General features: G+C 34.0%; 1 protein-coding gene across 1 annotated transcript; it reads right to left on the bottom strand.

The window, feature by feature from the left end:
- Nucleotides 1-527: 527 nt before the first annotated feature.
- Nucleotides 528-3,835, bottom strand: LOC150096760 (uncharacterized). The gene is made up of 2 exons (XM_090408368.1): nt 3,748-3,835; nt 528-1,875 (listed from the first exon to the last, which is right to left on the bottom strand). The coding sequence occupies exon 2, from the start codon at nt 1,863-1,865 to the stop codon at nt 720-722; it is 1,146 nt and encodes a 381-aa protein (XP_090264494.1). The 5' UTR covers nt 1,866-1,875; nt 3,748-3,835; the 3' UTR covers nt 528-719.
- Between the last annotated feature and the right edge of the window lie 21,132 nt (nt 3,836-24,967).

Below are 24,967 nucleotides of genomic sequence, written 5' to 3'. Positions count from 1 at the left end.
CTACTTCTCTGTGTTGAGAGATCACAGTTACGTTGGTACGGGCACCTGACCAGAATGCCACAAGAGAGGCTCCCGCATAAGGCCCTCTTTGCCAAGCCAGAGGGTGGGTGGCCATGTGGTAGGCCAAAGACTCGCCGGATAGATTTTGTCCAGAACCTTGGGTGGACATGTCTGGGAGTCCCATCAGAACACCTGAGCTTGGTGGCGGAGGATCGTGACCATTGGCAGTTCCTCTTGCACATGCTGCCTCAACAACCTAATTAGGAAAGGTGGGCCTTGACGTTGGATGGATGGATTCCCTTTTAGGGGAAAAGGTCTGAGACACTTTTATTGTCCATAATTTCTTCTTGATTCCTCGGTAATCGAAGAATCTCTCTCTCTCTCTCTCTCTCTCTCTCTCTCTCTCTCTCTCTCTCTCTCTCTCTCTCTCTCTCTCTATGTGAGGATGTGGGGTGGGTGAATGGGTGAAAGTGTGCTATTCGTGTGTGTATATTTGGTTATGCGTTGAAGAAATGAGACAAACAGAGAAAAGCATCACGAAATTAATTCAAAATGTACAGGTTTATACATTTCATAATTAATATTTCTGTAAATTCCAAATCACTACTCTACTTACTGCTCCAATATTAACAATCTTGATTATTATTGATGTGTTCATAATTATATAGGAATTCCGAAGCGATTGTTTGTCAGCATATTTTTAAAAGAAATCTGCATATTCAATCTGAAACGCACTTTCCGTTCACCAGTTTTTGATCTGATGAAGGACAATCAAATCTTTCGCATTGGCACGTAAACATATTCAGAAATTCTCCCAAATTACATGACACTTTATCTGCTTCCCAAGACTCTAAGCAAAGACAAATAAATGGATTGTATCGACTGAAGCAGTTCTCAGTTTTCGAGTCAATCTTTTTATTAATATCTATCCACAATGATGAAGATGGATGATCTCCCGAAAATTTGATGACGTTGATCTCTTCATTAAACTTTTCATCGGTCACACAATCCACCTTAAAGTTTTTTATATTAAGCAACATACTTAAAGGATTAATATTGCATAAAGCACAGAATATATTGCGGTAAACGACCCTCCATGGATGATCTCCCCGAAACACTAGTCCCATGTGTTGGGAACACTTCTCTCTAACAGAGTCATCAGTCCACTTGGAGGAACATTCGTCCACCTGATAGGGCACACAAGGACGCACAAATGGCTTAAGTGTCTCGGATACTGCGTAGTCAATTGCATATTTAACGAAACCTTTGTCGTTCTTAACACCCCATGCATCTTTCTTCTCATTATACATAAAGTTCTTCATATCCTTTTCTGCAAGGATTTCAAGCTTCTTTCCATTCTTTCTTAGGCCTACATTCCAGTACATATTATCATCGATATTGCTATCGCCATTGCAAATAGCACAAAACTGGTTGATGTATGTGAAATTTGTTTTTATGTCCGTAACAGGGATTAAAAGCAGTGGATCTCTCTTATCTCTAGGTGGTGTTTCGCATTTTCTTTTAACCTCTTCTTGACCTGACCATCCTTTCTTGCACTTGTTTGTAATGTACACTGCAATGGTGGTAGTCCAAATGCATTCCACAGATTTAGTTTCGTCAAAGCTTTCCTGCAGGAACTCGGAATCGATACAACAATCATCAAAGAAGCTGCATTTTTGGTCACATCTGCAGATTTTGCCAAATTGTAGGGAATCAACACCACTCTTGCATGTAAGACTGGATGCACAGCTTTTCCGATAGATGTCATCCACAACTGTTACGTCAACAGAAATACTCCATTTTATATGAAATAAGGCGATTAAAACTAATGAATTCCACACTGTTTTTAAGACCCTCTCTTCCATGATGTATTTCCTGAAAAAAAAAAAAAGAAAATTACGAAAACATTTATTTAAAGCATTAAATCCGTTAATCATTTAAATTATCTACAAATATTTGTATATAAGATAATAACATCAGTTATTATTAAACTTTTCTGAATTTGAAAATTTTTCAAAAACATCCTAATGTTGAGCTGTATAAGATCCACGAGTGCATTTTCTGTTAACAAAAATCACTTGAATAAGTTGCTGAATGCTTTAGCCCGAAGGGCTAACGATTCCTTTCTGCAATCTGCAATCTGCAATTGAGTCCTTAAATAGCTTGAAAAAAATATTTTCGTGTTTAGTACCTTGAACAAGACGTCTGGATAAAATACGTCGTAACCCATTAAGGTTTAGAAACTTCGTGGTTGGGATTACGTGTCAAGTACATAAAAAATATGCTGGAACTTATTATCAACACAAAATACTTAGTACGAAAAATTCAGTTTCACATTCTTTTCAGATGTTCACGCTTTGTAAATATGTAAGTTCTGAACGTCCCCTTGTTGCCACAGCAATGTGAAAATATATGTATCATCCCATCAAAAGATAGTAAGTCGTATCGAAAATATCTTGACAAATACACAGCATTTAAGCAGTGCATCAGATTATCCAATTTAAACGGTGCATTCAGTTACGAAATTAATCATAGCGAACCAAATCCTGTCGACGGGTGGGTGATATTTCACCATACAAGCGCTCACTAATTGAGTGTTGTGTTTGTCAAGAATTATTTCACAAATTGGTCTTTATTTTCGGGATCCTAATTGTAGCGGAGTATTTTCAATTGTCGAATGTGTACGGATTTTTCTTTACTGAATCAAAACTGTATAGTTTATGTTATTTATTCCATAGATGACTGATGATATTTTAAATGGCAAGCAAGTGAAAATAGTGTTTGATAGCGTTTCTACGAAATAATTTTTAAATAGATCTCTGAGTGTCTTCGAAGCTAAGTCGAAATTAAAACTGAGAAGGCAAAATTGTATTGAGTAAATTCGAAATTAAGTAAATTGTAAAAATTTCTGTCTTTTTTAATGATATAAGGGTAGTTCGAATGATGCAAGTTCTTTATAGAAAAGCCTTAAAACTTTGGATTTGTCGTCTTTGGATCAGTCGAGAAATTATAAGTTTAAGAATTTGATGATATTATAACGCTTCTTTATTGGCAAAAGCTCTTGTAGTGATCTTTATTCTCTGACGACGATGATCATCCAAAAATCTCCACTAAGTAATTGAAATGCAGCTCTCTCTCTCTCTCTCTCTCTCTCTGTCCTCTAATTCATGATCACGTCATCGAGACCAAAACTTCGTTTCTTCGATATCAGTATTTCATTTCAACACTTTCACGTTGCACGTATCATTGCATTTTTCTTTTTAACGAAAAAGGTTATTGCTATCAACTGTTTTCGACTACTGATTTATCCCCGCAATCCACTAGTCAATCTGTAGTTCTCAATCGATCAATATGTCGGAAATGAATTTCTTGATTCACAAAAATTAGTTCGGCATTAAAGTAACAGAACCAATGCTAATAATAATAATATGCGAATCAAGAATATTCGATCTCTTTGCCAGTTTCAGTTAGCTCTGACAGTTTGTGTGGAAGGAGTTATCATGACGATGATTATTGTTGAAGTCCTTTGACACAGGACAATTCAGAATGGATTTCTTTTAAAGAAAATAAATGAATGCATACCTATGAAGCATACACTTAAGTATTATCATAATACTGTACTAAGAAAAGTGATATCTTCCTAGAAAATCGATTCAATATTGGACAAGTAAACAGAAATTCAAAATTGTTAAATTTCTGTTTACTTATCGTTACCGCAAATTGTGATTGTCACATATAATTTCTTACCTGAGTCAAAGTTTTCGTTTTCGGCTGAGAAAAGTGAGCACATAGGAAACCTTTACTCCGTCGAAGACTGCATATAAGTGGCACTCATAGTCTTCACACCTGATAGGTGGATATCAGGTGTCAGAAAGATTCCTTACGTCATCCCCCACTACACAAAAATATCGTGTTTCTTGAATGAATGTGTCCTTTGGTTCTATCTAGTGCTTTATTGCACATACCAGTTTTGTGTTCTCGTGTCCGCATGTATCGAAATGAAGGTCTCCACGAGTTTAATTTGTGGAGTAAAAGGATAAAATAATGATAATTTATTTTCTTCTGAAATTATACATTGACCGAAAAAAGTGTAAACAGTTCTTAGAAAACAGCTGAGTGTAATCCTACATTGAAATAACATTGAGTACAGTCCGGTTGCTTTTCAGTTCAGTTGTTTTTATTTTTCTCTTAATTATACATCATGAAGAACAAATATTGGAAAACATGCACTTAATACACATGCTTCTGAGAATTTGTATCCTTCTTAAGAGATAGTTTCTCAATGCCATTGTTATTGTGTGATCAGTTACATGAGATGATAAAGGATCCTATTACAAGACGACACTTTGTCTTGTAATAGGATCCACAGGAGCACAGGAAAGACGGAAATTGCAACCATTTCATTGAATTGTAGGTTCGTCATTCTTCAAAGAATAAGAATAATAACCGCAGAGGTTGTTTTCAATAAAGAAATTTTATTATCTAATAATTAGATAATAGGTTATCTTGTAGGTAGATAAGAAATAATGGACTCTTAAAAATCCTCTAATTTCATCAGCATCGAAACCTTTTGTCTGATTCATTATTGGGATAGAATATTTATTTAATTCTGTTGAACTGTGTTTCAATAAAAACAACAGGTTTAAAAAGAATTGCTGTTCTTAACTAATTATTTTTGTTCTTAATTTGTTCTTAACTAATTCTTTAAGCAGTGAAGTAAATATTGCATTTCTTGAGTAAATCCATCCCAAATAATTTTAAAGTGAAAACAGCACTGAAGAAATATAAATAAATCAGCTAACGCCTTTTATTGCCCTATAGGGAGTAGGCGAGGCCTTTTACACCCTATCTAGCTTTAGGAGACTGAGTGGGCAGTTCAATCTCCACTGATGAGCACGACATGGAGTAAGGTTGCTACTATTTCAGGTATTTGAATTACTGGATGTCCCTTTTAGCGAATATACACCATACTAGCACAAACGACTCTTTCAATAAAGAAGCTTAAACATCAATGCCTACTTAGTTTGAGAAAACCGATACATTTTTCAGGAAAAAAAATCAAATGTTTTCGAACGAATAGAAGCGGTAGTAGATTGCATTTCAATTTTTGAAAAAAAAAATGGAAAAAGAGCATTTGTTGCTATGGTGACTGAAATTCAATTTAATAAATCAAAAACTAAATAACATGTATGTAGTGAAATCGTAATTATGTATATTCCATAAGAAATTTTGTAATTAATACAGTGGTCAACGTGCCGTATCGATGGAATAGTTTTATCTATATACAAAATAATAAACATTACTACTTTATGGTTATGTGAAACACTCATGGTTTATCATGAGTATTTTCATCATAGCAGATGGATGGAAACACTCATCCATCTGATGAGTGTCATATGATGATCATATGATGGATTTACATCCATATGGATGGATGTAAATCCATCATAGCAGATGGATTTACTTTCGAATAAAGATACTTTATACTCAAATTTTATTTTACCAGCAGCTTTAACTAAAGCTTTATTAGCCTTCAGAACTTAAACAACACACACACACACACACACACACACACACACACACACACACACACACACACACACACACACACACACACACACACACACACACACACACACAGGAAGGAAGGAAGAAATACCATGAAATACACTCTCAGACAAACATCACAAAAATTGTGGGATGGTAAGTATAGATAGATGCAATCCATATGGAAAAAAATAACTCCCTTCACATCAGAAAAATGAGCAGAAGAAAAAACCTTCTTGATGAGATTTCAGCTGAAAGGAGATAAAAAAAAAAACAGTTTCTGTTTTTCCCAGACAACTAGGGATCGATTCTCAGTCAACGAACTACAAGGGCTTCTGCAGATTCAGTTCAGAGTTCCCAAATATTTCTGTTTTCTCATCAGACAAAACATAAATCACAAAATGATGATTATGCCAATCGTTTCCAACAGACTCGCTAAAAAAAAAAATCGGAGGTCGTAATTATGTAAAGCATTTCAACACAACCGGAGATAACGGGTTTTATGATTTCCAATACTTGGACAGACCAGATTTAAAATATGTAGAATTGTTTGAAGTTCATTGGATTCCAAAGAGCAGTGACTACAGAAGTTATTTGAATTTGAATGACATATCCACACTTGATTCCAAGACACTAAAGTACTCGGGTTTTGAGCATAGTGGTGGCAGTGGAATTATTATTAAAAAATTACAATCAAATTCAATAACGTGTGCAATCTTTATCGTATGATCAGCCTATAGAAATTTCCCTAAATGAGATGTCTACTTTCTCTATTACTAGCTCCGAAGATTCAATGGCATCATGGAACAGTTCATATAAAAATATGATGCAGTAACGCAATTCAGATAAGCTGTTTTCTATACGATTAATCGAAGATAATTTTGTATTAGTTAATGTATTTACATTTTTACAAACATCGTCAATGTACAAGCTCCACTGACGTGCTCAAACGTAACAGCGGAAATTACATCATCATATCTCAATGTTATCGTAAGTTCCGGAAGAAATGCAGGGTGTTTTCACGTTTGTAAATACAGTAAAAACCTGACTTTCACGTTGATCGACACAGGTAAGGACTCCACTGTTTTATTTGGTTTAAAAACAATGTCCTCACTTTGGTTACGTGTGAATACCTAAAACAAAATAAAACTATTATTGTTACGGCTATTTTTTCCTGCTTTCGTTTAGGAGTGCCCCCTTTTTTAATGTCATTGGCTTTTTACTCAAGAATTCTTAGGGCATCACAGATGTATTATAGAGACAAATATATGCAAAATTATAGGGAAAGAAAATTCGCATAGTTGAAAAAATGGTTCTGAAAATAGAAATTATTTTTTGAAGAAGGGGAGTTTATGGGAGAAGGGGTCAGGGAAGGCCGTTAACGGGGTGCGGGCCGTTTCGACCCTTTTCGTCGTCGGAACTCATGGAGGGGGAGTGGATGCTATGTCATGAACTGCTATTTCTGTTTTCCCTGTACTTTGTATACTATTTTTATTTTTAATTTTGCGTTTTCTAGTGTTTAAGGGTTCTGGAATGGGGATGTTATGTTACAGTCACGAAAGTGTTCTTGTAGTCTTGCCCATAAAGACCTGATAGTTAGAACCTGTGTAGGTGGCATCACAGTCTTTTTGGCAAGGAAATCTGTAGACTACGTTATGGTGTTCTAATATTTCTTTGTGTGTGAGAGATTTAGTGGGTTTTTAGAAGTGTTGCTAATTTTTGGTTCGTGGTGAATGCCAGTTTATAGTCAGTTTGTTTGAAAATGTATTTGTAGGCTTTGTATGTGTTCTGGATGTATGGCAGTTTGATAACTTTTTGTGTTGGGAAGTTTGTTTTGATTGTTGGGCTGTTTTGACGGGTTTTTGCTGTCCTGTTTGCGTAATTTATTAGATGTATGGGATAGTTTCGATTTTTAAAAATCTGTGTTAAATTCTTTTTAACTGCGTGTAGAGATAATTACGGTTAGTTGGGAATTTGTAAGCATTTATAAATTGTGATCGGATGACCGATTTTTTAACTGAATAAGGATGTTTTGACTTAAAATGGAGGTCGTTTCCGATATATGTGGGTTTGTGGTATATTTTCGTGGCTATTTTGTTGTTAGTTCTGATTAATGTCAGATTTAGGAAATTGATGGCTTTGTCCTGTTCGTTTCTATGGTGAATTTCAGTCTCTTACTGTAATTGGTCAGTGATGCTTGTAAGGTGGTGATGTGTGTTGGTTCTCCAATGCATAGAATATCGTCCCCGTATCGCCATAAAAGGTGATGCCGGGGGTGAGGGAAGAGTGGAGTAGAAGAGATTCTTTGTGTGCTAGGGAACAATTCCGCTAATTGTCCGCTGATGTTTTGGCCCATAGGGAATCCGAAAATTCCACAACAGCATGTATATTCAAATTTTCGGACTCCCTATGGGCCAAAACATTAGCGGACAATTAGCGGAATTGTTCCCTAGCAATATCCGCCTCGTGCCATAAACTCTTCCTCTTCCTCCAAAAAAAAATTTCTATTTTCAGAACCCTTTTTTCATCTCTTTCCCCCCTCCAAAAAAGCGCTCCGCCCACCCTTAATAATAATATTATATATATATATATATATATATATATATATATATATATATATATATATATATATATATATATATATATATATATATATATATATATATATATATATATATATATATATATATATTATATTAAAAAAACAGGGGGTTTCAAATTAATTCTCCCACATTGCCGCAACCCCCTCCCCCACTTTTTCCAAAAAAAAAAAAAAAAAAAATTTCCTTTAACAGCGTAACAGCAGAAGTATGCACATCGCAGAAAGAAGACAGCCAACAACATCCAAAAAAAGTATGTGCGAATTTTCTTCCCCTATAATTCTGCATATATTTGTCTCTATAATACATCTGTAATGCCCTAAGAATTCTTGAGTAAAAAGCCAATGATATTCAAAAAGGGACACTCTTAAAACGAAAGCAGGAAATATAGCCTTAAAAATATTAGTTTTTAAGAGGAGTAACGTGAGAATTTTCTCAGAACTAATATCTTTTTGTGCTGCTGAATATCTTATAAAAATGAAGAGTCCGTGTAAGGTACTCAGTGACGAAAAAATATACAACATCCTATAGTTGTAATCTAAAAATAATGTTTCTCCCGTAATGCAGAATTTCATGAACATAAAATAACGATAGTTTAGCTCTAATTCAAACAATTGATGATAATGCAGCTCACCTTGAAAAGAAAGCAATATAATAATCAACATTAGGCATGCAAAACACACCAAAAACATTTGTATACAAACCAGCAATGAACTCCAAAAAGCACTAATATTTAGTTGGGACACAACGGCGTGTATTCTGTTGATTTCTTTATCGGTAATTTATTACCAAAGAGAATATATGCCAGTCCCTGAGTGATCGCTATCCCTATAAATATAACCAGAGTGAAGCTCCTGTTAAATTGATAGTAAGAAAGTATGTCATACGTGTTTGATCTTCTTTTATATAAAAAGGTCTCCAAGATTATATATGTGTATATAATTAAGACCAAATACTCCTTTTTCTCAAAAAGCACGTGTTTATTTTTTCTAGGACTGCATGGTAACAAGTCAGTACTTGAAGCGATCTCTAAATATAAATAGTTCCTCTACGCTATTCAGAAATGTTGATTGCACAGTTGATTCTTCGAATGGTTCTTTACTGCTAACGCCAACTGAGGAAGTCATGAACAGTTTTTACGGGAAAGTGCATTTAGTTCAATCAAGAAAATGTATGGATTTCTTCATTTTTATTTGCTTCTCCAAAATATGATTGTTCTCAGATTGTTCGGAAAGATAATTCTCAGAAATATATTCCTAAAACAATACATCGCAATCTGTAATGAATTAGATATGCATTGGTGTTGTCTAAAAGAATATTTCTTATTTTTGGTATCAAATATTCAAATAATCGAAAGAACTCAATTATTAAAAACAGCACAGAACACAACATAATTATTAAACAAAATCTGTTTTTGTTTTAGTTTAAACTACTTATGTTAATACATCACCACAAGTACGAAATGGAGGCATTTTATTTTCGTAATCTCTCCCTTGAAAGGTTCGATTCACTGATTGCCTTGAGCTCACTATCAGCGATGACATAATTGCTACAGACTGGCAGCCACCAATCCTCAGAAAATTTAGAGCTAAAAGACATCGGCCTACTCTCTTTGTGAATATAAGGTGTCATATGTACTTTTTATGTTAATGTATTTATTAAATTATGATTACATTAAATTCCATGTGATGATACAGCGTTCCCCCTTTTTACGGTAGTTTACGGTACTATCTAGTCCCCCCAAATTTTATCCGGGCTCCGGAACCAGCATAGGCTGACGAATCAGACCTATGGTCTGGGTCAGTATTCCTGACTGTAATCCGTGTGTGTCCTTGGACAGGTTTGTCTGTTTGCAGAATGAAAAACACCTGATAAACTGGCGTAAAAATCCCTGGTGTCCACGCCCAAGACCGGCTAACTTGGCTATGGCTGAGGAAGATCCTTGAGCTCCTCACGTCGTTGACGGGAATCGAACCTAGGGCACTCCTTCCCCAGTCATATGGTTGCAAAGCGCAAAGCCACTAGGTTATATTTTATTAACACTAAAGCATCTACGTACAATCCAAATAAATATATATACATTTGTACATAGAATGCTTATTCTAATTGGCATTTTGATTTGCATTTCTTGATATCTTAATAATATATATTATGTACAATTTATTTTTCCTTATTTTTAACATCAGTAATCTGCTCAGTGTCTGCTTCTTCCCACAGTCCTTTTTACATGAGTTGAGCAGTATTTTTCTTTTAATGTAACATAACTTTACTATCCATGGAATTCTGTATTATGAATTTAAGTTACTCATTACATTTCTGTTTCCATAATTCATATTTCCTTTTTATAATGAAATTCCTATAAGAGACACATTTCCTTAAACCTATGTAAGGTTTGTTTTAAAATATACAACAATGGATTTTATATTAACTAATCTGACAATATTCATATATAAATATACATATTTATACATGTATGTACATATACGCACATATACATATATACCTATTACTATTTTACATATAATACGTCTTCTATGCATATGACTATTTTACTTATAATACATATAATTATTCTTTCGGAGACACTTCTTTATAGCCCTTTGTTATGTTTGACTTACACTTTTACATTTGGACTGCAAACATTTTGGATTGTACATTATACATTTACAGTTTGGATTATACATTATTAACTTATCATGAAGTGTTAAGCGCTATTTACATATACATAGAAGGAGAGGGTTACATTTTGGCAGATATTTGAGTTACCCACCGGATCAGCAAAATGTCATCAAGTTCTTCCACTATATAAACTGTCATTGACATTTTTTGATACATAAAAATAAATTACAACTTCTATAATTGACAAATATTATGCACAGAACTACAACTAATCATAGCATAAAGCAATTAATGTACAAATGGTTATACAGCTTAATGAAAAAGTTTACAATATGCTTTTCTTTCGCTTAGGTATATTTATTTTATCGTGTATATGTGTGTTTTATGCTTCTTTTTTAAATTTATGGTGGGTCCTTTATTTCTATGATTTGCAGTTGTTCTTCGAATTCTGAGATGAGACCTACTTGCTGCCATTGGTATTTTGTTATTTTGTTTCTGTTTATGGTATCTGTGATTGTTTCTTTTAATATGTTGTTTATTTTCCTGAGTATGTCTGGTCCTGTTTCCCTTCCGTAAATTTTGTCGCATCTGTTATGTCCAAATCGAGTACATGGTTGTTATAATACTGATTGCTTTAGTTGTGTTAGTGTTTCCTTCGTTTAACCAGTATAATGTGTGTTCTGTAAGGGGTTGTTTGTGTTTTATGAATGTTTGAATCGTGTTCCATATTCGGGAGGTGTGAGGACAGTACATCATTAAGTGGTAAAGTGTTTCTGGTTGGGGACAAAAATGACATCTGGAGGGGCCTTGAAGAGGGATCCCTTTCGCTGTGCACCATATTTTGGTGGGCAAACAAGCGTGGTGTACTTTGTAGTAGAAGGTTTTTAATTTGGGGTTTATGGGCAGATTGAAAGCTTTTTTAAGTGCATTTGATAGTCTTAATGTCCCTCTTTCAATCTCCCGGTGTTGTGGTGGTGGTATAACTGTGCGCGTGAGTTTGATGTGTGCTGCTTTAGGTCTCATCTTCAAGAATTCGTTTATTCCTAAGTATTTGTTAACGAAGTTGTAACCTTCCGCAATCTCGTGGAACATTCTTGGTGTTTTGCCACTCGAACGCGGAAGGGAACATATTACTTTGTCGGGCATTATCTTCTGCATATAATATATTATATATGCGCTCCACGCTTTTTCCTCTGTGTAAGCTCTCTCTATGATTTTTGCTCTCGCACTTAGAGTTTTTAGGTGTGCGTTTATTAAGCCAAGTCCTCCCGCCTCAATGTCATGGAATATTGTGGATCTTCTGATGGGTTCGTATTTGGAACCCCAGATGAACTTTGCGCACTCTCTGTGTATTCTGTCTACTGCTTGACCGTTGTAGTTGGTATTGCTCATGAGGTACCATATCTTAGACAGTAGGTATTGGTTGCATATTTTAGCTTTACTTCTTAGTGATAGTTGTCTGTGTCTCATCTGTGTAATTTTCTTGGTTATTTTTGTATGTGCAAGCTCCCATTGTGTATTGTGTTGGATTTGTTCCCCTATGACGATCCCCAGTAATGGTAGGTGTTTGTCTATTTTTATGTCGTTCGGCATGGTAGGCCTTTGTACCCACCTGCCGACGAACATCGCATGGCACTTGTGAAGGTTTACTTTCAGTGCTGACGCTTTTTCAAATTTTTTGAGTATATTGTGTGCGAGTGTGAAGGACTCGGCTGTAGTTACGGTTAGTATTACATCGTCGGCATAGGCGAGCACTTTGGTTTTTCCTTCACCTCCTATGTGAGTGCCCGCTATGCCGAGATGCTTCGATATTTCTCGTATCACCGGCTCTAAGGCGAGACCAAAGAGGATCATAGAGAGACTGTCTCCTTGTCTGACCGAGCATTTAATTTTGACCGGTGCAGAACAGTTTCTTGTTTATGATTAGGCGAGACTCTGCTGTGGTGTAAATATTTGAAATCAGATTTTGAAATTTTTTCCCAAAACCTGTAGCTTTGATGACTTCATGTAGGTAATGATGACTCACTGAGTCAAAGGCCTTTTCAATGTCGAGACCTACCAGTATACATGGTTGTTGTGTTGCCTGGTAGTGCTCGTATATACATCGAATTTGAAGGATATTGTCTTCTATTTTGCGGCCTTTTATTCCGCAGGTTTGGGATTTGGATATGATCTGGTTTATGTGTCTCTGCACTCTTTCGGAAATAATTTTAGTTAATATTTTTTGGTCTGTATTGAGGAGCACTAGGCTAACCGCGCGGACATTGAATTATGATAAAACTCTCATTTATCTGAAAGTCGTCTTTATCAATATATTTTGTAGTGATCAGAGAATTATTATTTTAATCATTTAAATGTCTATCATAATCCAATCGCTCATAAATATATTTCCAAATTTCCTTATCAGTGGAGAGCAATATTCTCAACTTTTTTTCTCATGTTAACTGTGTGTCCTGGGTATAACATACCGAAATGGAAGCATTTTTATATTTTTTAAATGCTCAATACTTTTAAATAAGAGTTAATAGCAAACTATTACACCAGACATTAAAGACTTTAATTTGCCACTAGTGCTGAAGTAGATTTAAATTTTGCATTCAGTTTTACATTCATCACTTAAAGATATATGATGTTGATGCCATATTTTTGCAACATTCGACTAATAAAAATCTGCTTCGGTGATTGGAATTTATTCAGGACATGATATTAAAACAGATGGACAGACTTCCTAGATTTAAAAAAATTCCGAACTTGTCTGGGCGTGTATGCATCCGCTCTGCATCTACCACAGTTGCATAATATTCGAATATCACCTAGAAGGACTCCTTTCCATGAATATATCATAAAATATTCGAAATAAAATTCAACATCATGTGCACATGCACTCTTTATGTTATGTTGGGGTTATGGAAATGTGCGAAATGAGATTAAAAACATACTTCCTTGTATGTTTGTAACCTGTTCAGAAGATTTGTGTCACCCATACCCAATGATTTCATGTATGAAGTTGAAATTTATGAGAATTTCGAATTCTCATAAATTTTACATTCTGGACTTCCGTTTGTGCAAAGTTGAGAGTTATATAATCTTTCTGGTTTACTTGATTCACATTCGTATCGATATTTACTCCTTTAACTCACCTAAACCCTTTTTCTGCATAATTGTAAATGAAGTGTCCTACACAGCTTACGTTCCCCATAATAAACTACAAGAACTACAACTGTTTGTTGTAGGTAGCATCCTCATGAACATTTTTAGTGTTAAAATCCATTAGCAGGATGCAATTTACGTGATCGGTTATTTTATATGATTACACGAATAGTTTGGTTGTTTATAGTAAACACTTATTAGCGTATGAAAATTCTTACACACATCACTGGCGTCATTCAATTTCTTCACTGACGTGCTTAAACGTCACCCAGGAAGTGATATCATCGCCTTTCTAGGTTAACGGACGTACTGGAAGAGACCTTGGATCTCGTATTATCTGTTACTACAGTAGTAATAAGTAACTTGGCAGTCAAAGTTGCGCCATAAAAATACGGAAACTACGATTTTATTATTCAAACATAATGTTATCATTTTAGTTCTTAATGGATAGCCTACGGAAATATCGAGTCCTTGAAAGGAATTGAACAACATAAATATACAGAGTATACAATCGTGTCAGTTAGTAAACCCGAACAACTATGTGTATTCCATAAGTTCATCAACATGAAAGTCAGTTTTATGAAAATCGACTTTGTAACATCATTTTATGAACGAATTAATGATAACTTACGCATATCCTGAAAAGAATGCAGATTAAGATAGTAATAATCATAATTAGAGTTTATGCAAAGAACACCATGAATGCGCGAGGTATAATTGAAACGTGTCAACGAAGAACCAAGCAAATTCCTGGTAGATTTAGAATTTAGCTAAAATCCAAAACATTATTAAATGTAAATACAGAAATATAACGAACATCATTACGCTAATTTCTGCATGATATTTCACTATTTGCCACAGATGGAGCACGAGCGAAGTTACTATGAAACTGACATCTTTCTGATTACGTATGCACAGGTTTCTTCTTCTTCTGTAGGATTGCATGGCGAGAGTTCAGAAAATTGTTCTCCAAATGGTTTGAGAAATGTTCTCCAACACTTCTCAAAATTGGAGAACAATTTTGAGAAGTGTTCGAGAAGCGAATTTCATAATTTCATGTTTATGGAATTATGGAATACACATAGTCGTAGTCGCTCTCATATCGATGTGGCAGGGTCTTAATCCATTACTCGGGTTTTTCATCCCTCAAAACAAGCAGACACATGGAATACGAGTAAACAGACATAGGAGACTACGGGGATAAGGGTGAATCAGCCTATTCTGTCGGATTAAATCTGGCATGGTACGGTATGGGTCTATGAGTGAGCGCAAAACAGAAAATAAGGAAGGAAGGAATAGGCTGGTTACTCCGAAACGTTACATCCAAATTACTCAGAAACTGGCCCATGGAATAATGAAAATATGCTACAAGCTCTTCCGGTATGTACGGAGAATACTTCTCACTTGAATGTGTTAATCCAACAATGACGTTTGGTTGTTGTTTGTCGTGTGAAGTTTCCGCCAATTTTCCCCATCCGTCCCCCCATAGGACTGGTTGAGGTTGTGTCTTCCAGTGAGGGACTTCTAAGTATGTATTTTTGACTATTGTTCCGTGTGTGTGTATGTGTTCAGGGGGTCGGTGGTTTGTCTCTTCTGATGTAGGAAAACCTGAGTTTCCGGGAGGAAAAATCCTCTACCCCAGTATGAGACCGGCTAATTCACCTTTAGTCGAAAGAGATCAAAGTTTTATCACATCATCGACGGAAATCGAACCCAGGTCTTTCCAAAAGGCTTCGTGTACGTAGCTACGAAGACTCGAATGATGTTTGGTGTCAGCAGTATAAAGAAACGCATGGATTGCTCCAGTTTGTTATTCGCTGTCATCTCTATACGAAACAGGATAACTCCTTTTCATTTGAAAGGTCCTTATAAAAATTCTTAACGCGACGTAGACGGAATTCGAACCCATTGCTTTCCAAACGTAGGATATCGCTGATGTTGAATAAAACATGGAAATTAGGGATCTAAAAAAAACAATATCGGATCATCCACTAGCCAGCGTACAGCACTAACCTGAACTTAACATCTTCGGGGATGAAGTGGAACGTAAAAGATCAAGATAAGAACGATCACCTTCATCAGTGCCGCCTGCCTTATTAATGTTTTGAACAGAGGAACAGAGTTCGATGGCAATAAATGTTCTACCGAAATTTTAGAAGTCTTTCACGAAGCATGGAAATTATTACGGCCAGAGACACAGAGAGAGGGAGAGAGAGAGACGAAGCCTATTGAAAGGGAAATTTAAAATTTTATTTTATTTAAAAGTTTTTTGTTGGTTCATTCAACTGTTCAAAAGTCATCCAACGTACTCTTTTGCCACTCGAATAAACATTTTCATCCTCTTAATATCATCTTATCTTTCAAAGATGAAGGATACGTCCTTATCCCTATTAAATTTCAGATTATTAGCCCATTCGTAAACTAATTTCATGCAGAATAATATCTCAATACCCCTGCCTATCTTTTCTCTTTATTTAGCAAAGTGGATTATTTAGTAGTCGTGTCTTCTTTCTTGGGTGTTTTATTGACTTTCTGTATATTTCTGTCAATAGTAACTTGAGACTCTTATATACATTTATTGGAGCATTTATGTTAAGTAGTTTGTGATTTTATAAGGTTATCAGGTTGTTTTTATAAGGTTGTTGATAGGAGGACGAATGTTGTTGTGATTTCTTTTACAAGATTGTAAAATACCCTGTTGGGCATTTTACAGTCGTGTTTTTGTTATACTGTCTTAATATATAAAGATATGTGTTAGTGGTTAGTGTCATAATAATAATAAAGTCTAATTTTTGAATTATTATAAAGATTTCTAAAAAACAAGTCGCGGAATCTTTGTTGGATTCTAGATTACAGTCCATTTCTTTTTCGATATCATGCAGTTGCAATAGACAAAACCTACAGCGAGAGTTGTTCATCTAACTACACGTGCACGCACCTGAGAAGAACCATACGAACTATATAGATGGCAAATGTGATGAAGATTGTGATTTTTATGGAGACTGTTGTATCGACGCTAAATTCTTGACGAAAAGTGCGGATAAAATAATTGGTGTGAAATGTGTGTCACTTAATACTTGAGCTGTATACATGATAAATGAATGTAAAAAAAGCGCTGGACCAATGAAACCCTAGGGCAGATAGCATTAATTGAAAAACTTGGTGGAAGGAAACAATCTACTGAGACCCATGATGAACGACCGGAGAGGAAGTTGGCAATCCATTCACAAAAGGAAGGACGAATGCTATAATCCGGTAGCTTCATGAAAAGGTGGCGATTTTAGACTCGATCAAATGCCTTGGAATAATGCTTGATTGGAATTGAGGAAGCCATATTGGTGATCAGAAGTAATTGATGAGGATCCAAGTGTAGAAGCGTTTTCTGTTGATAACCTGCTTCGTAATTTTTGAGAGAATCGACATAAGCTAAGAGAGTTAGTCATTTTTAAACAGATCAAGATGTTAAATCTAAACACCAGATGGCAGCACATTCTATCCAATACTTGATCTTTATACGAAGATTGACGTACAGTAGATTAATAAATGATGCTTTTTAACAAGCTTGATGGATTGAGAAACTGATATATCTGCCATAACTTTTAGGAGATGCTTAAGTTTCACCATCAGGAAGCGAAGAGGTGATGCACAAACACCTAGTGATTAAGATTTTTGTGAAAGCACGTGCTACAATCATAGCCCCGTTAAAGCGTAGTGTTTTTTTTTTTTTTGATATGCTGATAAGAACTAAAAACCAAACAATATCGAAATAGTGTTCTATTTTATAATGCTTTATTCCATGAGTATCTTCTTTCAGATGCCTTCTATCTCTATTAAGTTATTTTTTTTTAATTTATCAGTTTTCATTATTTTTTATTCAAAGATAAATTTTCAGAATTCCTTATTACACTTGTAAGTAAGGTATTGTTGATATTTTCAATATTCGTTATTGTATCGTTTTAATTGGTATTCTGATATAATGCTATTATTCTTTAAACAAATCTCTAATATTTGATTAACCCCACTCTGTTTACATATTATTTTTATTTTAGGCAATATGTAGTTGATCTGACAATGTACTGTCAAATCTATTTCATTGTTATTTCCAAACTGGATATCTTTAGGTGTCCATTGTTTTAAGACTGAAAAAAAAAAAAAAAAAACGTTCTGGAGTTCTTTCTCCAGCCAATCCCACAAACAGTTCCCCTTTCATTTCTACTGTCTTTAATTCTTTAAACTTTAATTCTCATAGATGATCTGTATGGATTTTTCCTTATTTCTTACCTTTGAATTAAAATAGTCAGTCAAAATATAATGTTGGTCATTTTCTAGTCGATGGTGTTTTGATCATAATTCAGTTCCACTTCTTCATCAGTGTAAAATCTTGATAATCAAACATCCAACACCATGGTTCCCCTTGTTTTGTTTTCCACTTATTAACAGTGCTTTTTAGTTCTTTATTCTAGTTCACTAATAATTCATCTCCGATAAAATCACATTATAAGTAGATATGTATATAGATGATATTGTTCGTTTCATTCTATTTAAATCTTACTCGTTTTTTTTTTAAATTCGGACAATTTTCTCCTTGAATGTTTGGAACTGTTTCTTTATATTTCTGACTAAAAACTGTTTTATTGCTTATTATATTATTTTTTTCCTATGATGGCCTTTGGCACTACATACGACTGTTAATTCTTCTCTTCATATTCATGAACATTATTGGTCTTTCTCCCATTTTGACCGCACTGATTAGTAGTTCCATCTTCTATCTTTCTTTCTACTGACTAAATATAGAAGAATATCAAAACTTAAAAGAGAAAAATAAATAGAATAGAAGGCTCCTGAAATTACCTTTCCCCGATGAACAGACATATACACATTGGTGGATTCTCAGTTTAATACTGGATGCGATATATAGATGGCAGCACTAACATTTGTAGTTCTCGACATCATTTGGGGAATAAAAACCACTAACAGCCGAAACTTGAGGGTGTTGATGGAACTGCTGTGAAAATAACTGTTTCAAATTCTTTGTAATATCATTCATGCTTTTGTAAATCATACTTTTAGTTGCACTTTAAATGACTTTGATACGATGTTGCAATACATACTTTCGTACCGTTATGTTTGAATTTCACAAAATGCACTTGATCCTCTTTGATACGTATTAGTATCGTTTTAATTAACATGTTCAGTAAAACTTTATGAAACCATTTCAGTTTAGGTTTAAATCCGACTATTTATGTTGGGAAAATGAGCAACTAAATTACATGTTTTAAATTACAGTAATTTTTTACAGCAACGGTGTAAAAAAAAAAAAGTATAGAAATGATTCATGGTTCTTCTGGAAACAAATGTTTATGAAATTTAAGGAAATATCCTAAATACTGAAACGTAAATCTGTTTAAATCGATTACTGCTTAATTATTAGTGTAGAGAGAGTTACGGTTAAAACAGAACAGCATAGAATATTATGTTCACATATTAAAGTGTGGATACATCGGTATTGTTGCCATAGTAACGGATGTTCACATTAAAAATATTGCTCGTGGTCACGATGTAAATACGTTGTTCTAAAACTAATATACACTAGCACAGTAGTATTAATATTAATAACGCATTTTCTGAATTAGGGATGGAAACGCTGTTTAATTTTGCAGTTTAGAAGGCGATGGTGGATCTTTTTCAGACCATTTCAAATTCCACTAATAAGCAATATTTACAACTAAAACAACTACCAAATTTTTGAACGCCGAATACGCTATGGATGTGTTTTCCTAGGATTGCCTTGATAAGAGAATTGACTCAAGAAGAGAAAAGCAATCTTGGCTGACAAGCGTAATATTATTTCCAAAGATCTTTCTTTCGAAAAATAAGACAGGATTCGGTTTTGTTGAAGAAGACCTACAAGTCTAAGTCTTTTGTCTAATAGAAGTGACATCAATAGAAGTTTGTTGGACTCGGACACGTATTGTGGCTATCTGAGCGATTGTCCTCAGTTCTAGAATTCTTTCTACATTTCAGAAAGCAAGCAAATAACCTGTATTGAGACCATCCTATAAAGATAATGATGAAACTCTGCATTCAGGCTATTGTCCTAGAATGATAAGATTTAAAAAAAAACTGTAAATCAGTAGGATGTTTTCTTGCTGGTTATAAAATGGCGAATGTGTATTTCCTTAATTGGCCATTTGACTACAAAACACTGTAACAAGTTTCAGGTTTCCTTAAGTGAAAATACATTGTAATAGTACTTGTAATAAATTACACTGTCAAATGGTTTTTTTGTCATTTAAGAGATTAAACCCTCAAAACGTTCAGTGCAATCTTTGAGGAACTATGACATGCTTATAAGACAAGTGAATTGTATAGCAATTAAAAAAAACTGTTTGGTATTAATATTTTATGTATAAAAACCAAGGCATTCATTGACGCAGTAATATTGTGTTAATGATTTATAATAACCATTTAGAAATGGGAATAGTATAGAGTACATCCTACACAACATTGTCCTATACATTCGTGCCTGATAATGCATGCTACAAAAATTTTCAACTACACCAGCTGTGACTCAATTTAGGTGAATGCCTAAACCGAAATAATTTTAGTTTAGGGATATTCTGATATTGGTATGAACATTAACAAGAGACAAAAATGACAATTTTGGGACTCATCTCCTAGAATGAATAAATTTGAAGAAGTTTAAAGCAGCAAACAGACTTTAACCCAAACGTATTATTGAAATCCAATTTTATGATGTTTTTTTGTGTTTTCAATTCATGAACTAAAAAGAGGAAAACACTGAAATATGCTGTAAAACATCTACCATACAGTGTATGCATTGTACTTTGTACAACAATTCACGTTTGTTATAAGAATTGTTCGAAACGCGAAAAAATATGCTTCAAATAAGCAAACGAACTTTACTGTTGAAATACTGATAACCTTAATATCAAGCTACAGTTCTTTAATGAGTCTTATTTGGCACCCAGTATTATCTATAAAGAGATGTGGTTTTGAATTAAGCAATTATAGATCATAATACGTAATCATATGTGAATGAATGAAAAATTGCATTAAAAGCAAAGTGAAAAGGGGAATATATTCAAGAAATATTTTATTAGAGACTCCGTATCGTTGCCATATCATTTAAATCAATATTATTCAACTTAGGTAAACTGTGTCAAAAACAGCAATATTGGATAAACTTGGATAAAATGTTGGATAAACTGTGTCAAAATTGCAAGACATTTTAAAGAGAGAAGTTGTCATTTGAAACTTATCTTTGCGGCCAAAACTTAATCTTTCTATAGTCATTAGTTTGTATATTTGGCATTGAAGTTTTAGTTATTTTCAGAAACAACAAAACCATTACAAATCGTGATGCTCAACAATCAACGTGTTTCTAACAGATTTTTAAAATATTTAATTGTTGTTAAAAAAAAAAAACGTCGCAATGAAAAATGACAAAAAAGTGCATCGATTTCGTCCTTCACTCTCTCTCTTCTTCTTCTTCCAATCTTCAGTACTGAGCAAAACAGAGTAGTCAGCATTTAGTTTGAGAAACACAATTTTAATCTGAACTGTGATAATGCAGATAATTATGCACTGCTTACAGGCAATCTTTTGTCTTTGTCTATTTGAAAAACAAAGCATCGATTAAGTATCCTTCATTATCCATTTCGCCTTCTCCTTATCATATTTTAAAATATAGATTTATCTTCGGCTATCATCAGAATGAATTCCAGTGTAATATTATTCAGTATGAGGTCAGCTAACTCTATTCCTTTCATTTGAAAATTTCTTAAAACATACGTTAATTATTTAAATACATTTGCTTTGAAATTGTTTTAATAACTGAATTTCCGGTTGTCAATGTATTCGTTATTTTCTCGAGACTTACTTATCATAACATTGAACCAGATTTACATTATTAAAATCATTCTATGGATCGTTGGGTACTTTTGTAAAAATCGGATTACATCCTTCGTCCACAAAAGCGCGTATGGCAAGGCATTGAAAAACAGCTCAAGGTGTGAAAGTCAAACACCAGGTGGCAGCACATTCCGCCACATTGTATTATTCCAGTGGTTCATAATCGGTGTTCCCGCGGTGAAAGATGTCACGTGACACTTTACTACGAAGCACGCCATACTTGCTTCATAAACTAAAGATTATTTCGAGAGATTGTTGGACATGCAAGTTAAAGAAGCAAAATATTTTGAAAAGACTGTTAAAATTTCCGATAAGGCACAACTTTCATCATATAAGGTAGCTGAATTAATTGCTGTAAAATTAAAACCACATTCCATAGCAGAGTCTCTTATTTTACCAGCATGTTGTGAAATAGTAAACATTATGTTTGGCGACGAAGCAAAAAAGGAAATTATGAAAATTCCTCATTCGGACGATACAATAAAAAATAAAATTAATTATATGTCAGATGATATTGAGAAAACAGTTACCAATAAACTTTCCAAACAACATTTTGCTTTACAAATTGACGAGTCCACTGACATTAGCGGTAAACTCATTTACTAGGATTCGTTCGTTTCTTTAATGAAAACGAAATAGCGAATCAGTTTCTATGCTGCAGAGAACTTCCCGAACGTACAACAAGACAAGATGTTTTGGACTCTATTACGTCATATTTAGAAAATTTTAAAATTTCATAAGAGCTGTGTGTCGGAATTTGTACGGACCATGCTCCATCAATGGTAGGCTCTATAAAATGATTTGTTATCCTTGCAAAGAAAATAACCCAAAGACTTACTAATAGAGACAAAGAGACGAGGGTAACTATATCACATATTAGACTTGACATTGCTGAAATCAGCAAAAGCAGCAAGCTCAAGTATCGCATTAAAATAAATTCCGTTTTTATAAAAGGCAAGTCCATGCATATTTTTATTGTTAGTTTTATGACTTGCTTTCTTTTTTGGTGTTCTCCGCATTTTTCTTATAATCAAAAGTGTTCCGTGACTTCGAAAAGGTTAAGACCCACTGTATTATTCTGTGGCGATCTTTATACGAAATCTTAACTGGATGAATCAGTATTGTTTTACAACGTCTTTGGTTTTCGTTCCCAAACATCCACTCATTATAACCACAGACCCGATAAAACGCAATATCCTTTATGAACTTGATATGCTGATAGGCTTTGCAAAAATAGAAAATATCAAAATATACAGATAATAACAGGAAAAGTTGTTTCCATGACTGGCCTGCAAGAATAATATTAAATTATGCTGAGGAGATTTGTATATAATTCTTGAAAAAAATTGAACTATTATCTCTGAACCTTTTTACTGTTTGTAATCAATATTCCATTAGCATATTTTATAGACGTCATATAACGAGTATCTGTATTATCAGGAAGTTCTCTTGTTTTCTTTATATTACTGCTATTTTCTATTGATATTTCTTTCCTCTTTTCTATTCAAAATCCTTATGTCTTTCTTGTCGTTTTACAAATTTCAGTATATTCTAAGTTTCGTATAGCATACGCATCTTATTTCTTATTTTCCGTTAAGGCTTTTGCTTCTTTTTTTTCTTTTAATTATATTCGTTTTTCTTTCTAACTTCCCAGATAAATTTTTCCCCATCACTTGTTAAACTTGTTAAGATATTATTAATAGTTTATTTTCAATATCCGTCATAATCTACTTGAAATGCTTCTCTTTTGGTTTCCAGTATTATAAGACATTTCTGGTTTGTTTGTTTGTTTGTTTTTATTATCTTTTGTATTTTGCTTCGAACTTACTCTATTTATGTATTATACAATAAGTTTCTTTTTATCTGTTAACATATAATCTATTCCATTCTTGTTATTTCTTTTTAGGAGTCTCCAAATGGTATATATTTCATTATCTTATTGTAGATTCGATGGATTATTTCTAACATAAGTTTCGCATCTTATTATTTTATTATTTTGTCAATAAAAATCTAGCATCATGTTTTCTATCGTCGATTTCCGGTTGTTATTAATAAATGTCCATTTCTTATATCTTTGATTATATTTCGTTATACTGTATTTCCTTTGTGTCCATGATTACGTGTTCTATCTCATTTAAAACTTCGAGTTTTATATAAAGGTATTACTTCCGTTTCCTTTAAGAGTATCCTCACTATAAGTTCCTGCATTTAGAGATGTACGTTTCTAATTATTTAAATTTTGGTCTGAACAAACCTGAGCAACTAATTTTGCTCAGGTTTGCTCGGGTCAGATTATGTTCACATTTCTGATCAAACATTATCCTTATTTATAATGATATTAATTTGCCCATTGTGGTCGGGAGCAAGATTACCATTTATTTTTCACATCAGATTCAGGAAAGTAATTGCGTTTTTTTTTTCTCCCAAAGATGACCATAAGGAATGGGAGATACATTTGATAGCTTTCTAGGAAGGAAACTTGAATTATTTGATAAGAAATTTGGAAGAGGAAGAACAGAATAGAGGTCCTTTGTCCGCACGTGCTGTCACCACTGACAGCACGCGATCTTAAGCACATCGAAAACAAAAAGAAACAAGAAAAAAGGAGACTACACCAGAAGATAAGAAGGAAGTACGATAAAATCGAGCTCGGTTGTTTTTGAATGCTAGTCTTTAGCTCACAAAAAAGAAAAGAAAATATTATGCATAAAATAATAATTATCGAATAAATAAATAAAAATTCTCTCTTTGAAAATTTTCAAATTTTACATAGTCCGTAAACCTTGCTTTATAGACGAAATATGTTACCAAGTAATTTTTTTCAGGTCATTTCAGGCTTCCAATAAGCGGGGGTGGTCTCCCTCTTAGCGATAAAATTCTTCTCCCTCCTAAAGACAATAAAACATCCATGCACACGGCTCACAAACCACAGCTTGTTGGCTAGGAAGTGGATACACTCTCTAACCAACCACTTGCTCACCCAAGACTATTATTTAATTTCTTATTTCTATATTTAATAAGCATTAATAAGCTATTTGTGTATAGTTTTGTGAAATCAACCCATATTAATTACCTAACTCCTTTGATGAATTATTTTTTAATGCTAGATGTGATAC

Source organism: Typopeltis vanoorti, chromosome 18 (assembly GCF_054136105.1).
Source record: "Typopeltis vanoorti isolate ZY-2024b chromosome 18, IOZ_Tvanoo_1.0, whole genome shotgun sequence".
NCBI classification, from domain to species: domain Eukaryota; kingdom Metazoa; phylum Arthropoda; class Arachnida; order Uropygi; family Thelyphonidae; genus Typopeltis; species Typopeltis vanoorti.
The sequence above is the reverse complement of the archived record's forward strand: the minus strand, read 5'-3'. Positions and strand labels throughout refer to the sequence as shown.

Coding starts and splice junctions, on each gene's coding strand:
- LOC150096760 (XM_090408368.1), bottom strand. CDS start 1,865: ATGGAAGAGAGGGTCTTAAAAACAGTGTGGAATTCATTAGTTTTAATC.